The sequence below is a fragment of the Trachurus trachurus genome (genome assembly GCF_905171665.1).
Source record: "Trachurus trachurus genome assembly, chromosome: 23".
NCBI lineage: Eukaryota > Metazoa > Chordata > Actinopteri > Carangiformes > Carangidae > Trachurus > Trachurus trachurus.
Window position 1 is genome coordinate 11469753 of NC_139912.1, and position 14970 is coordinate 11484722.

At 42.5% G+C, this 14970-nt stretch overlaps 1 protein-coding gene across 2 annotated transcripts in view; it reads left to right on the forward strand.

The window, feature by feature from the left end:
* plxna4 (plexin A4) overlaps window positions 1-14970 on the forward strand; it is a 233008-nt gene that overhangs the window by 16831 nt on the left and 201207 nt on the right. For both annotated transcript variants that reach the window (XM_083999274.1, XM_083999275.1), the window contains exon 2: window positions 7961-9312. In XM_083999274.1, coding sequence (XP_083855400.1) covers window positions 8065-9312 — 1248 coding nt within the window. In that variant the 5' untranslated portion in view covers window positions 7961-8064. The remainder of the gene's footprint in view (window positions 1-7960; window positions 9313-14970) is intronic.

Genomic DNA, 14970 nt, shown 5'->3' on the forward strand with positions numbered 1-14970 from the left:
CTGCATGAACCAAACTAGAGCAAAGACACTTCATGATCTGCTGTGAACTGCACAATCTGTCTGGTATAAACAAAATTTTCCTTAAAAAATGCAGGTGCAGATTATAAAACTTGATTTAATAATTTTAAATGATAAATTATTTGCAGCGTGTTGATGCTTGTAAACATTACATGTAAACTTGATTACTACATCTGTCGTACATAATGTCTGAGGCTCTCAGTCAGTTTTCTGTCATTCATACGATATGTACCCAGTTGACAGTGCAATCCTAAGGCTTTCTTTGTAATATCAACAGCTCTGTGGTGGATTAGACCTCCTAACCCTGATCTAGACAGGGTATCTTGTGACAGTAATCCATGCTGCTAATCCACGACTTGATGTAAACACCAAGGACACCCCGCCTTCTCTCTCTATCCTCTCTGTCCTTCTTTTTTCTCTCTTTTTCACTGCTGCCTTCCTGAGAGAGATGAGTGTGCCATCTGTTTTGTGTATCAGCAGGGGTTGGCTTAGCCTGATAGGTTTGTTAAAACCTGATCACTCCATCATTATTTAAGTTTTTGTCTGTTTGTTTCTGCACAGGTGTGAATGAAAGGACTGCTCAGTTATTTACTGCACATTTTAATTTTCTCTGGGTGTACTTTATTGTTACATAATTCAGCTGCAGTGATGCGTTTACCAATGTCTGTTACTTCCTGGAAAATGATTATACCTGCCCCCAGAAGTAATCTTTTAAATTACTGTATAAGAATGAAAACAAATGTTAGTGGATGCACATTTATGCAGCAAATCTCTTAACCCACTACATCTTATAGGTGTTCTATTGTATTCAGTTCTAGTGACTGATGAGGTTCACTTAACTCATTGTCATGTTGATGAAATGGTGCATTATCAAGCTGGAAGTAGCCATTAGAAGACGGTAAATTGTGGCTGTAAATGGGATGCACATGTTCAGAAACAATACTTGTTTGGATTGTGGCAATAAAAGGATGAGTGATTGGTATTAATGGCCCTTAGTGTGCCAAGAAAACAATCCTCACACCATTACACCAGCGCCATCATCCTGGACTGTTAAAACAAGGCAGGTTGGGTTCGTGGATTCATGCTGTTGACAATAAATTCTGACCCTACCATCTGCTGTTGTAGCCAGTGTTTTGCGTGAACACAGGGGGTGGGCACACTCATTGGACATCCCCATGTTTTTAGTGAATGGGTGACTGGACATATGCATTCGCAAATAGTAAATATGAGCATGAGGGAGGTGATAATGCACCAAAAAGCTGCCAAAAAAACATCAGACGAAGAACTGTGCTTTGTAGCGGCACCTGAGGATTCACTGCACCTGGCCTGGCTACTTTGATGATTGATGTGAACATTATCTGATCTGTATCTGTACGATTTCATGCATTGCTGTGCTGCCTCATGATTGGCTGATTGGGTAATTGCATGAATACGCAGGTGCACCAAGTGAGTGAGTCAGCGTGTGTGTGTTAAGGTGCAATAGCATGATTTCAAGATGGAACATTTGAGACACAAAGGTGCTAAATCAGGGACATGCGCTGAATTAATGATGTGATGTGCCTGCATTCATATGGAGTCTTATACTCATTTGCATGTAGATATCAGTCTATACTTTCAAGTAGTATATAATTGGATTTGTGTGTGAGCGATAATGTATGTTCAGGTTGTCAGACTGGTGATAATGAGTTGAGAATCCTCCTGTGCTCTGTCCCCAGCTAATTCCCTTATTCCTGCAGGCAGGCAAGGTGTCTTGTCTGTGCTGTTGTTTGTTCTCTCTTAGCTACAGCCTCTCTTGATCCGCATGTGTGAGGAGAGCTGAGGCCTGGGCTTTTTCCCCCCGCAGCCACTAGCAAACTGAAAAAGCCTCAGTTTACTTTGCTCCAGTTTAACTTGGTTTTTGCCAGCGTTGTAGTGAGGTGGTGCATTATGTACTGTTGTTGGTGCCAAGGTATAATGCCAGTTTGCGTGTGTGTGTGTGCGCTGAGGGGCATTCCTGCTTTGTATGCTCGCAGTGTTTGTGTGTATTTTATGCACAAGTGTGAAGTTGGAATGTGTGACTTGTTGTGTTGTGGTCTGCATTGTTTGCGTGTGTGTCTGTATGCGCACGCTTGCATTTGTGACCGTGATTATGCTGGATGAGTGCAGGGACAGTGTTTTCCTCCAGTCCCAGTGTGTGGCTGCAATGCAGAATGACGCTTATTCCTCTGATCAGTGCCAGAGCTCAGCAGGGGAGGGAGGTGGGTGGAGGATTTGGGGAGGGGGAGTAGCATCATCACTCCAGTCAGTACATCCACTGATCTGGGACACATATCTCTGTCTGCCTGTTTTCTCTTTCTTCATCTCCCTGTGTGTCACTGTCTCTTGCTCTTTCTGTCTCCCTTTGGTGTCAATGTCATGGTTCCACACACCGAGACTCATACATATACAGAAACATATGTTTTCTTATCTATTACTATTACTACAACAACCACTGCTTCTAGCACCAACGACAGCACCGATATCACCACTGCTGCTGCTGCTACTACACTTTCTCATACTAAACCATTTCATCCAAAGCATTCACAACTCACACATCTCATTATTATAACTGAGAATTTAAGTGCCTAGTGAACTAACAAGCAGTGGGACATGAGAGATGTAACCAAGCTCCCAGACAGACCTGATGGTTGCAGTTCATCTCATAAGAGCAGGCAGTTTCATAGCCTAAAGCAGTACTACAATGGCAATCCACCATCCTGACCCTGCCAGCTGATATCAGATCAGCCAGACAGGTTCACGCCCAATACGCAGAGCGAATGAGCTCAAATGGACGGAGTAGTGGCTGACAACACTATTCCCAAAGGGGCCAAAGCCACAAAATATCCAAGAGAAAAGAAAACAGGAAAAAGTAAAAAAGCAAGAAAAAAAACCAAGCATTCTCCGAAACAGAAAATACATGTAAAATTTATGTCAACTGTCTTGGCAGCTGCATTTATTATTCTTAGAATAAATTACCTTCAAAATATAACCTGACTGTCAAAGTGAAGGGTTTTAAATGAATGAGTAAGAGAGTTTTCCTGAGTTTAAGATCTCTGAAAACAAAAGTTTGTTCAACCTTTGGTCATTGATACAAAGTTTGAAAAGACAAACAGTGCTCCCAGACTGATTAGGCTAGTTGGGGGTTAAAAGGTCAAGCTACTCTTTAACTCCTACTATCTACTCTGCCTTCTGTTTGGGTGTGGGCTAGTCCATGGAGTAGTCAACAAAATCTTAAAATATATTGCAAGTGTAGCTGAGTACAAGTGGTGAACTCCTTTTTTGGTCTCAGTGGGGACGACAAGCACAAGTGTTTTTTTTCTCTGACTATCTCACATCCATCCATCCATCCACCATCATCACCTCTGGTTCTCTATTCAAAACAAATGGGACTCTGCATTGAAGTGCACCTTCTTGTAGCTGGAGCGAGACATGCTCTTAACATCAATGTTACCTCTCTCAAACCTCACTGACCTTTCTCTCGTTTCAGTTTGCATGGCTGAGTCCCTACACTTTCCTCCACATCCTTCTCTATTCTCCATTGTCTCTTAACCCTTTGCCACCATTGCTGCGTTCAAGTCTTTCTACTTGTCACACAGTTGTCTTAATCGTTGTCCATGCATGTGCTAACGACTGTCATTTATTCACTTCCTCTTACCCCGTGACAGATTACCCTAGATAAGTGTGCAAAAAAGCTGCATTTTTTTCTTTATGAATACAAAGGATTATGTGTAATTACTCCAGTTCTTACTCACTCATAATCTCCTAATCCCATTTGACTCATAGTGTGTTTTATGAATGTGATAGTTATTTTTGAACATTTTTACACTGTGAGAAGTTAAGCTGTTTACCAAAGACTTTGACAGTTTCTTCATTTCCAAGTCATTTCTTCGACATAAATGTACCCCCCCTTACCCCCACCACCATAAATAGCAAGAGATTATTTTGTCGAGGCTTGCTTTTGTTGTGTCTTTTCCAATTGTCATGTCTGGCCTTGCCTCTCCATTACACAATCATTGCCAAAGCAAAATGGCTCCTCCTGACATATCCATAATAGCTTTGCCTAATGCTGTTGTCCCTGAAATTAGCTTTTGCAGCATCAAAATACTTTAGCTGAAACAGGGCAATTTGGAGCAGTTGATCTTTGAACTTAACTGGCTGTTTGTGTCTTGTCTGGGGTTTTGAGCAATATTCCTGACAGCCAGACTAAATGTACTGCACGTGTGAGAGACACAACAGGAAAACTGTCATCTGCTTTTGTGTGGGGAGACAACGTATTATCCTGACGAAGATGTATGTGATCGAAACATTGATCTTATAGCCTACAATAAACATTTTAGACAATGAAGAGACAACATATTATATCCGTGTGCCAGTGCATTTCTGGTGTGTTGCCATGCTGATGCCACATTACCTGATGGAGCTCAGACACATGAAGTAATCAATCTCTTCTCTTCTCTTCTCTTCTCTTCTCTTCTCTTCTCTTCTCTTCTCTTCTCTTCTCTTCTCTTCTCTTCTCTTCTCTTCTCTCCCCTTCCCTTCCCTTCCCTTCCCTTCCCTTCCCTTCCCTTCCCTTCCCTTCCCTTCTCTTCTCTTCTCTTCTCTTCTCCTCTCTTCTCTCCTCACATTTATAAATGTAAATGCAGTTTCACAGTTTGAGCCTCCTGGCTGGCAGCTGACAGCCTTTAAGGACAGAGAAAATGAAACAGGAAAACAAAAACATCCCAATTATTTTCTAAACACTGAGCTCATGCACAGTTTTGAGTCTCACAGATGGAGATAATACACACACACAAACACACACACACTGTTGTTTTTGCCCACAGTTCCAGCAGTGCTGGTGGTGGTGTGTGTGTGTGTGTGTAGGGAAAAGATCGTGGTGCTAATCATTGTGAATTCATTAGCACTCTTTGATGTCTTTGGGGCTGTGAACGTGTGATTGTGTATGTGTTTGTGCCAGTCAGCCAAGAGCAGCCAGCTACACACTCAGGTCACAAGACTTGAAGCTCCCTCTATCTTTTAAATCCCATCTGCCATATTGCGAGCTAGTTTGTGGATACACATTTTCACAGTCACCTTTTTATATAAACAGTCAGTAAAAGCAAGCATGAATAATTATTTTTTATCGGTTGCATTATCTATTTTACCAATATCATTAAGTTATTTCATTGACATGTTATATTCCCTCTCAAGCTCAAACATCATCAAGCTCTATTTTTTTTCACCAACTGTATCACTTCATTTTACATAAGAACAGCCAGGGGAAAAGGCATGTACTAATGGCACACAACAGGATAAAGATAAACTATGCGTTAGAGTAATCAGTCCCTCTGTGTGTGTGTATGTGTGTGTGTGTGTGTTTGTGATGTATAAATCCTCAGAACCATGGCAAGCTTTAATTAATGGCGCTTGATGATCAGCAGGCAAAGGCAAACAGCAACTAAACGAGCTTGCCCCCCCCGCGTCAGGAAGGATAATTGCATTTCACCAACAGATTCACACACTGCCATTGCGGGGTACCACCACTCATGAAGATGTGTTTTTTTTCTTTTTTTCTTTCTTTTGGGGTTCCACTGTGTTTCATGTTTACAAAAGTCCCCTATATTTCTCCAGGGAGACTTCTGGGAGCCTTTCCGTTCTCATGTTTTTTGTTTTGCTTTTTGGATGTCAGCTGTGAGCGAGCGTGGTTGTGTTCATACTCATGGGGGGATAGGTAGATGTGAAAGTGGCATAGCGGCCTCTCCCTCTGTCTCTCACTATGTCTCACGCTCTTCTTTCCTCTCCTTATCTCCTTTCTTCTTCCCTCCTTCACGTCTCTTTTTCTCTCAATAATAACTGCTGAATAAAGTTGTCTGGGAATTTCAGAGGAACACTTTGTTATGGCTGTCCCTCCCGCTGGGTAAATGAGGGGTGGGAGCTCCAGTGCTGTTCCGTGTGTTAGATTAATATGCAGCTCCCCTTTTTATTTTTAGAGGAACATTATGGGCTCACTGTCTTGTCGTTACTCCTCAAGCAGCAGCAGCAGTTTCCTCCAGCTCCTTTATCTAAACCTCTCCTCTTTTTAACACATTCCCTCTCTGTAGTGGCTGGACGCAATAACAGAAACATATTTCACTATGTCATTTGTGTGTGTGTGTGAGGCCTTACTCCCCTAATAGTATTTTAGTTATTCTTGATATTTCTCACATACATCACTTCATAAATTCATCTTTACTGCAGTATTACTTTGCCATATTGTGTCTCTGTTATTTCCGTCCACATCTTGTATTTCCCTACTCTTGCCTCTCCCTTAGCCCTCCCACCTTATGCCTTCACTATAGCTACGGTAATGATTACTCTTTGACTCACACTCATCCTTGCACAAACACACACACACACATCTGAGGACGCGTCACCTTTTCTATCTCTATCAGTTTTTATCCCTCTCATTATCCTCTCTGGTCCTCTTATCATGTGCTGAGAGGCTGTCTGCTCTGTTCTTCCTCTCTTCCCCTGCCTGCCAGGAGATGGCAGGGAGATTGGTAAGATTGCAGTGAGGTTGCGTTTGACACCACCACAACTTGCGATTGCTTGGATATGAACCTGAGGAGAGATCCGTGTGTGATAATGTCAGGTAGTGCCACCAGTTATGGAGCAACCGCTCACCCTGATCATAGAAACAAGGCTTATTTTTCAAGTCTGATAACTTGAAATGGAAATATTAGACTAAAACGAATGAAATGAAAATGATGGGAAAAAACTATAACAAGAAAGTCTTTTTTCCGATGACATGAAAATGTGGCATTTTTTGTCTTTATTATTTCACTTGTTTTACCTTTTACAATGGCTGTATAACTAAAACACACCATGGCACTATACTGTCTATTTTGTTGTATGGAGTTTTATACATTTACATTTTTTTTCTGTGTAAGGTGGGATAACTATGAGCAGAATAGCACTGTGTCCTTGCAGCTAACTCCCTGATAATACTTACCTGAGCACCACTCCTCATGATACCAAGCTTGCCACTGGAGAGATCTAATGAGCAAGCGGTACACACAGGGGACCACCATGTTTACAGGAAATGCTGTCATTTCCTCTTGTGCAAGGTGCTTTGAAAGTATAGATATAACAGTTCATCCCCCTGCATGCAAACTTTCCATTAAAGTGGCATGGTTTTACATTTATTTTTGCGTGTTTAGGTGTGCACCTGTCTGTTCTGGCTGTGTGTGTATTGCTGAGACTTTGCAAACGACCCAAGGACTGTAGGGAAATGTATTTCTGCAACCACTTGCATTTCCTCCCTAATTGTTCCTCTTCTGCTCGTAACCCTCCTACTTTGCAAGTGTGTGTGCATGTGTGCGCCTGTGCAGGTATGTTTAAAGAGAGAAAGAAGGTCCTTTTCTCTCTGCTAGCAGTGTCAGCAGGTGAGCAGCCCTATTGGGAGAAAAGAGAGAAATCGCCAAAGCATGCAAATTGCTACTCCGAGGGGAGAATCAATTAGGTGCATAGCAGCCGGAGCAGAAAGGCAAGGAGGGGCGGAGAGGGGCAGGGGTCCATGCAGAGAGCTGGTGCAGAGCCATGCTGATCACCTCTTCTGAGACAATGCATTACTCCTCTTCTGTCCCTTTTCCTCAATCCATGAACTGATCGCTGATGGAAGCTCCCCTCACTCTGTCTTTGAAATCTCTACTGTGCTGTAGCCTCATTCATTTTTTTGTCTAGCCCATTTCTTCTCCAATTATAGATTGTGCTAGAGTCTCTCGTGTTTGGCCTCTGCACCGGTTTTACTCATTGTTCTTTATAATGATGTTCTGCTTTAATGTGTGCCAGATAGGACTAGAATAATGACTGCATAATGCACTCATGTTCATAATGTAAAGTTTATCTATCAATACCATATAACATATGATTGTTCTCACAGAATTTTGTCTTTTTTCCTCTTTAGGTACATGATGTCCTCCATCTCAAGAGAGGCTTGATCCTGATTGGCCGACAGTACTGGTCTGTGCCGCCTTCCCTCTCCTCACCGCTCCCACCGCCAGCACAGCCATGACATCCCTTACCAGGACATGGACCTGCTTTTTTGTATCCTGCTTCCTGTCTAGTCTGGCGCTTCCTGTGACGTCACAAACAGTGGTGCAAGCCCCACAGGCTCACAGCGCCGGCTCCCAGGTGATCACAGTGTCCCTTCAGGAGGAGGAGGAGTATGCGTCATTTCGTGCCGAGAACCCAGAGTGGACATTCAACCATCTGGCTGTGGACTATCGTAATGGCAATGTTTATTTGGGAGCCGTCAATCGCATATACAAACTTTCTCCGAGCTTGGAGATGCAGGTGTCCCATGAGACTGGCCCGGATGACGACAACCGCGAGTGCTACCCACCACGTATTGTCCAGCCATGCAGTGAGCCACTGACACTCACCAACAATGTCAACAAGATGCTTCTGATGGACTACCGGGAGAACCGGCTGCTGGCATGTGGCAGCCTCTACCAGGGCATCTGCAAACTCCTCCGTCTAGATGACCTCTTTAAACTAGGAGAGCCCTTTCACAAGAAGGAGCACTACCTCTCGGGTGTCAATGAGAGTGGCTCTGTGTTTGGTGTCATTGTTTCATATGGCAATGCCTCTCCGGACATGCTGTTTGTAGCCACAGCAGTGGACGGCAAGCCAGAGTACTTCCCGACTATCTCTAGCCGCAAGTTGGCCAGAAACTCAGAGGAGGACGGCATGTTTGCCTACGTCTTCCATGATGAGTTTGTGGCCTCTATGATTAAGATCCCCTCAGACACATTCACTGTCATCCCTGACTTTGATATATACTACATCTATGGCTTTGCCAGTGGGAACTTTGTCTACTTTCTGACTTTACAGCCCGAAATGGGGGGCGGCCCGACTACTGGGTCCTCTTCTACCGGGCGAGAACAGGTCTACACTTCAAAGATAGTCCGCCTTTGTAAAGCAGACACCGCCTTCAACTCCTATGTGGAGGTGCCCATTGGGTGCATCAGTGGCAACGTGGAGTACCGGTTACTTGAGGCGGCATACCTGTCCAAAGCAGGTGCTATCCTGGCCCGCTCGCTAGACGTGGCACCGGACGATGATGTATTGTTTGCCGTCTTCTCCAAAGGCCAGAAGAGACGTCCACGTCAGGCCTCCCAGGACTCTGCACTGTGTGTTTTCTCACTGAGGAAGATCAACGAGAAAATCAAGGAGAGGCTGCAGTCCTGCTACAGGGGTGAGGGCACTCTGGACCTGGCTTGGCTCAAAGTCAAAGATATCCCCTGCAGCAGTGCGGTGAGTATCACTATAAAAACATTTTTTGAGTTTGTGAGTAAACAAATATAATGGCATTGGGAAAGTGCAAAAACAATGTATAGATTCTGAAGAAGAGCAAGGGCTACAGGTGTTTATATCGCAGTTTGGAACAATGGCACTATATTGGTACATCCCATTTATTTCCCACATACTGTGCATGCACAATTACACACATTATGTGCTATTACATCCGGAACAGCAGGTGTTGAGCATTTCTGTGTAAAGCAGGATGGAACAAACACACTCATTTAGGGAAGTGATGTTTTTAAGGAAGCATTAAGGAAAACAAATCGCCAATGATTTATTGTTTTGATAATTTCCAATGGAGGGACGCTACAAGCGAGGATCTCTGGAGGAGAATCAGTTGTGAAGGCTCTACGCCATGTTACTATAATGAGCTCGGGTGCACTGCGGGAGGCATTCGTGAACACTGTGTTCTTGGGTGGGTTCACGCTCCATCCCATAACGATGAGATGTTAACCATCCACTGCCTCTTTTAATCCGCTCACCCTTTAAACAATGCAGCCGAATGCTCAGCCAAATTACCATAATTCTATTCTCCATAACAGCATTACAAATTCAGTGATTCACTTCATTTGATTTCTCACTTTGTGCACATAAAAAAAAAACAAGGTTAAATTGGGTGGTGCGTGTTTAGACCACCTTCACAATTGTTCTTGATCTCGTATTACTACATTAATAAAATCTGCCAACCTCAAGAAATAGGAAATTACCTTGACCACAGTGAATTGTTAGTTATGTCCCTCTCAGCAAACATGGATAAATGAACCTTGGACTCATTTGCAGTTATGAATTCAGAGAGATGGAGATAATGGGTTAAAATACAACCTCAATGAAGGGATCTGTTTTGCAGAATATAGGATCAGTTAAAGGTCCATTATTGCAGCTGGATGGTCTTAGTATATTGATTATCACTTAATCAAAAATACAACCTATAGATAATCTGTAAATGGCATGTATAGTATTTCCATTTTAATGACATTCACTTGCGTTAAACCTCCTCAAGCTTTGTAGCATTGCAGAACTAAATGACTGCTCTTGTGGGCAAAGATGAAAATACTTTACCACAAAGTATAATCATTGGAACGACAAATAGTGTATACTCCACTCTGGCCAGTAATCCATATTATCCACAAGAGCTTCAAAGCGGAATTTTGTACAGCCACAAATACTTCTAACAGGATTTTGATCGCTTGGTCATGGTAATATTTCAGAAACATAAATTTGATCCTGTCATTGCCTAGGCCATATTGTTCTGACCTTAGCAGTGCACTATCTCAAGACATTGTGAAAATGACCCTCTCCTATGTTTGGTTGCGGAAACACTATGTTTATCTATTAATCCGTCTCTGGCACAGCACACGTGCCGGGGCGCCTTTGTCTGCTGCTTGAGGGCCTGATAAATCATGCCTGGGGTGAACTGTCAGCAGGGAGAGGAAGCGTGAGGGAGCGCACAGGGGTTAGTGCTGAGGAATGATGCCATTTCAGCATGCGCCACAGTATCGCCACCACCACCGCATAAATTAGAGCCTGCTGAACAAGTGAAGGTGGACTCTGCAGGAGATAGATGAGCTCTGACACACATACACACATGTGCCGCCACACTTGTATGTATGGCTTCTGCAGAGATGGTGGCTTTTTTTTTTTTTTTTACAAAGTAGAATGATGGCAAGAAATAACTTGTGAATGCCTATTAAATAATTTAATAAAATGCATATCAGATAATTCTTGGCTGCTTTAGAGTGGAGTTGACACTTAAGCCATAAAAACATGGACACACAACACACATAAATCAGAAGTTGAAGGGCCTATTGCTTGAGCATTAGTAAATTAATAGACGTAAATATAGGCCATATATATTTCCTGTTGTTTTTTTTTCACAATGACAACCCGCTAAGTCTTAAGAGAGAGGGTGGTGGGGAAACATAACGGTGTGTGTGTGTGTGTGTCTGTGATGCATGGTTCTCCTTCCAGTATACTGTGTTTGATTTTCATGAATCGTTGGTTGTTAGACTCTGATTAATTCCTTTGCTACTTTAAATGATGCATGACTGGGAGCGCAACGTCTCCCATATCATCAGAAATACAGTTTAAACTCATCGCTCACATCCTCTCCACTGGAAACACACATGCACACGCACAATCTTGAACATACCAAACACTTGAATTGTGAACGTCAGACTGCTTCTTAGGATCCTGTACTCACAAGAGACACTTATCGTGTAGTTCGACAACCACATTAATATCAAATAAGGGTCTCACTCACTCTTATTTATTCCTGGAAAAAAAGTTTGTGATGTTTGCTTTCTTAATTATTTAATATCACCATGAATATGCTCCTCCACTGAATATTTTGATTGCCTGGTACTTTTTGACAGCCAAATAACTGAACAATATGTACAGCCCCATTGCTTTTTGTTGTGTCAAACAAATAACAGCCCTCACCAACCAACCGAGTTGGTTGATTACATATTGTGATTGACCAGTGAGCCGAGTCCCGGCACATGCACGTAGCAGGCTCTCATGTGCACCCCGAATGATAGGCATGAAGAGAGGGCCGATAAAGAGACTGACAGGGACGGTAAAAGCTTAATGGATTTTTTCACGGTCCACTGACCCACCGATGCATTGCTCCCGATGGCCAGTCCGTCTATGACAGACGGGTGTTTGTAAGACAGAGGGAGGGAGAGAGAGGGCCAAGGAGAGTTTAAGTGAATACATATGCTGCACACATCTTTATAGTAGATGAAGATTTTGCCATTTGAAATAGTTAAAAAAAACTCAACAAAAATCAGTAATTGTGGTCAACACAAATACATAGTATGGGAAACACTGTGCTGTATGTGGACATTGAGAGCAGGTGGTTTCTCAGATGCTATAAATATTTAATGTAACCCATTAAGTATGAACTGAAGTTGGGTTCAGAATCAAAATATAAAATTCCATCTTTAGTGAAAAGCTCTGTTTAACTGTTCAGATTCTTCAATTCCTTAAAGGGATTCTGGCCCATATTTGTGGCTTATTTGCATTTTCTCCACACATTTCTCTCCACTTTCTTACTGGAGGCATTGTCTGAGCTTGCAGCTTTGTGAGAGGATCTTGTTTATGATAAATTGCCTCAGTCAGTGTCTGCTTGGTGAAAGAAACACAACTATTTTGGGATGTGTCTGTGGCATAAATTCGACTTAAACAATCTCTTCCTGTATGAAACATACAGTAGATTTTTTGATAGGTATAGCAAATCGTTGTGTATGTATAGTCCAAAAAAAAAAGTTCCCAACAAATCATTGTGATCAAAAATCGCCCTTTTTAAATTGCGGTAAAATAGAAATGACTTGGACAAAATATGAGACCATTACATTTTTTTTAAATGGTGGGCTGCATGCCCCTCCGTTGGCTGTTAGTGTAGAGGAAGCTTAAATGAGAGAGAGCCTTGTATTAAGGGTATGCCCCTTTATCTTGCCCTCTTCCTCGCTTAGTGTCTTCCTCTCTCTTGAACTATCCTCCCTGTTTCTCGCTTTCTCTTTTTCTCTGGCTCTTTCAAATGCTGTCGTGTTTCGAACATGATGTGTTTTTCCTCCAATTAGGGAGAGGATGAACAGCTCCCAGGCTCATTAGAGCAGTCCTATGGATGAGTATGAACACACACACACCAGCCACACACACACACACATACCAGCCACACACATTTGATAAGGATGAAATGCATTCAGGCCCATTGTGGATAGACTTAACCACATGTCGTGTACACACTCTCTCTGCTAGAACAGATGCATGACAGGCATGACCGCAATATCCCCTTGCTAAAGTAGGTGCCACTTGTTTGTATACTAACAACCCTTTCGCCGTTTATGCATCATGAATTTTAAATAACACTAAAATATTCATATAATTAGATACTTTTTTTTATTTGCAATGCACGGCTTTGGCATTTATGAAATGAATATTCCTTTTTGTACTAATTTGTACCAAATTCTCAAACTTTCAAACACTGAAGTTACTATTAAATTTCAATATTTTGATGCAATTTTAATGTAATTTAATCGTCTAATTCGTTTTTTTTCATGTGCATTTAATTATTAAATGTCAAATTCATAAAGTCTTTCACAAAAAGAATACAATACACACATGTATACACACAATTGTTAGGTTTTACAGGAAGTGCTCTACTATTAAATTAACGTCAAAGTTATTCATCCTATGTGATGAATAATTTGTGCTGATGAAATATTTATATTTTGAGCTACCAATGTTTTTGAATGTGCAATAATCAAATCATCGTAGGCTGTTTGAATATGTGCAAGGTCACAAGTACATTTTCCGGACACTGGCCTGGCAACATAAAAACACTTATTCCCGACACTTCCGACATTTGTTGCTTTATACCATCTTTAAGAGGCTTTCAGTCGGGGTGGGAGGGATGGAAAGAGGAACCTGCAGAGAGTGGTAGGATGGGTGAGAGAGCAGAAGAGAGGATAGATGGGAAGTGAGAGAATAAGGGGGGGATGCCTCCCCCAAATGGCCACGGTTGGCTGAGCCACATAATGCGTGCTCAACAGTATAAGTCTGCAAAGGGCCTGCATCCATAGATCATTGTGAAGTGGCATGTGACCTATAAAAAAAGCGCTGCCTGTTCCCTCCATGTTCACTGTGTCAGCAGAAAAAAAACAGAGCAACAAAACAGCCGGATCGCAATAAATTCACACTGCTCTCTTCTCTCTCATCCTTGATTCATTGCTTACTGCCTATGCCGCTCTTTTCTCCTTTGGCCTGTCCTTCTCTTCCCGTTCTTATAAAATGTTTGCCACCAACCCGTCTTCTCTATTGTATACCCACATCCATATGTCTGTCCCCCTGTCCCCTTTATTTCCCCTTACAGTGCTCTCCGTAAGTAAAGTGTGAAGTTCTGTTTCTCAGCCCCCCCGCTAAACATTGAGGAAAAATTACAAGGTCGCCTGTAAGTCCCTGACGGGCCACGGCCATCCCCTCATCCCCTCTGCTAATGATCATTAATTACATGTCATTAACTAACATGCCACGGGCTATTCTTCCACATTTGTCATGTGCTATCGACTTCACATTCAGAATTCACTCCAATTAATTAGATTATTCTACTCGGCTGCTGCTGTTTCTTTGAGTCTTTTCCTTGATTTCTCCCACAGTCGCCCCCAACACACATGATCATCCCTCCCTCGTTTCATCCTTCACTTGAAAGCAGCTCGTCCAATATGACAACCTCTGTCTCCCCCTCCATGCTCATTTTTCATCTCGTTGATTCTTTTCTTTCTTCTATTTTGTTCTGTTTGAACTTAACCTTTGAACAGTGTTGTCTCCTGCGCTGGCCAACTCATTCCTCCTCCTTCTGATTGGCGAGCTTAATCAGCGGTTGGTTGCTGCTGCTGATGAGTCAGTCTCGGCCACATCCTCAGGAAGGGAAAGGCTAGTGGATTCATTAAGAGCATCCAGACTGTCCCCCGCTCTCCCTCCCCTCCACAACTTCACCCCACTCCATCCACATATCCGCTATGCAGCTTGCTGGCTGGCTCACTAATTAAATCTCCATACATGATACCACTTGCTAAAGGTCAGAATCCATCACAATATCATTACTCTGTG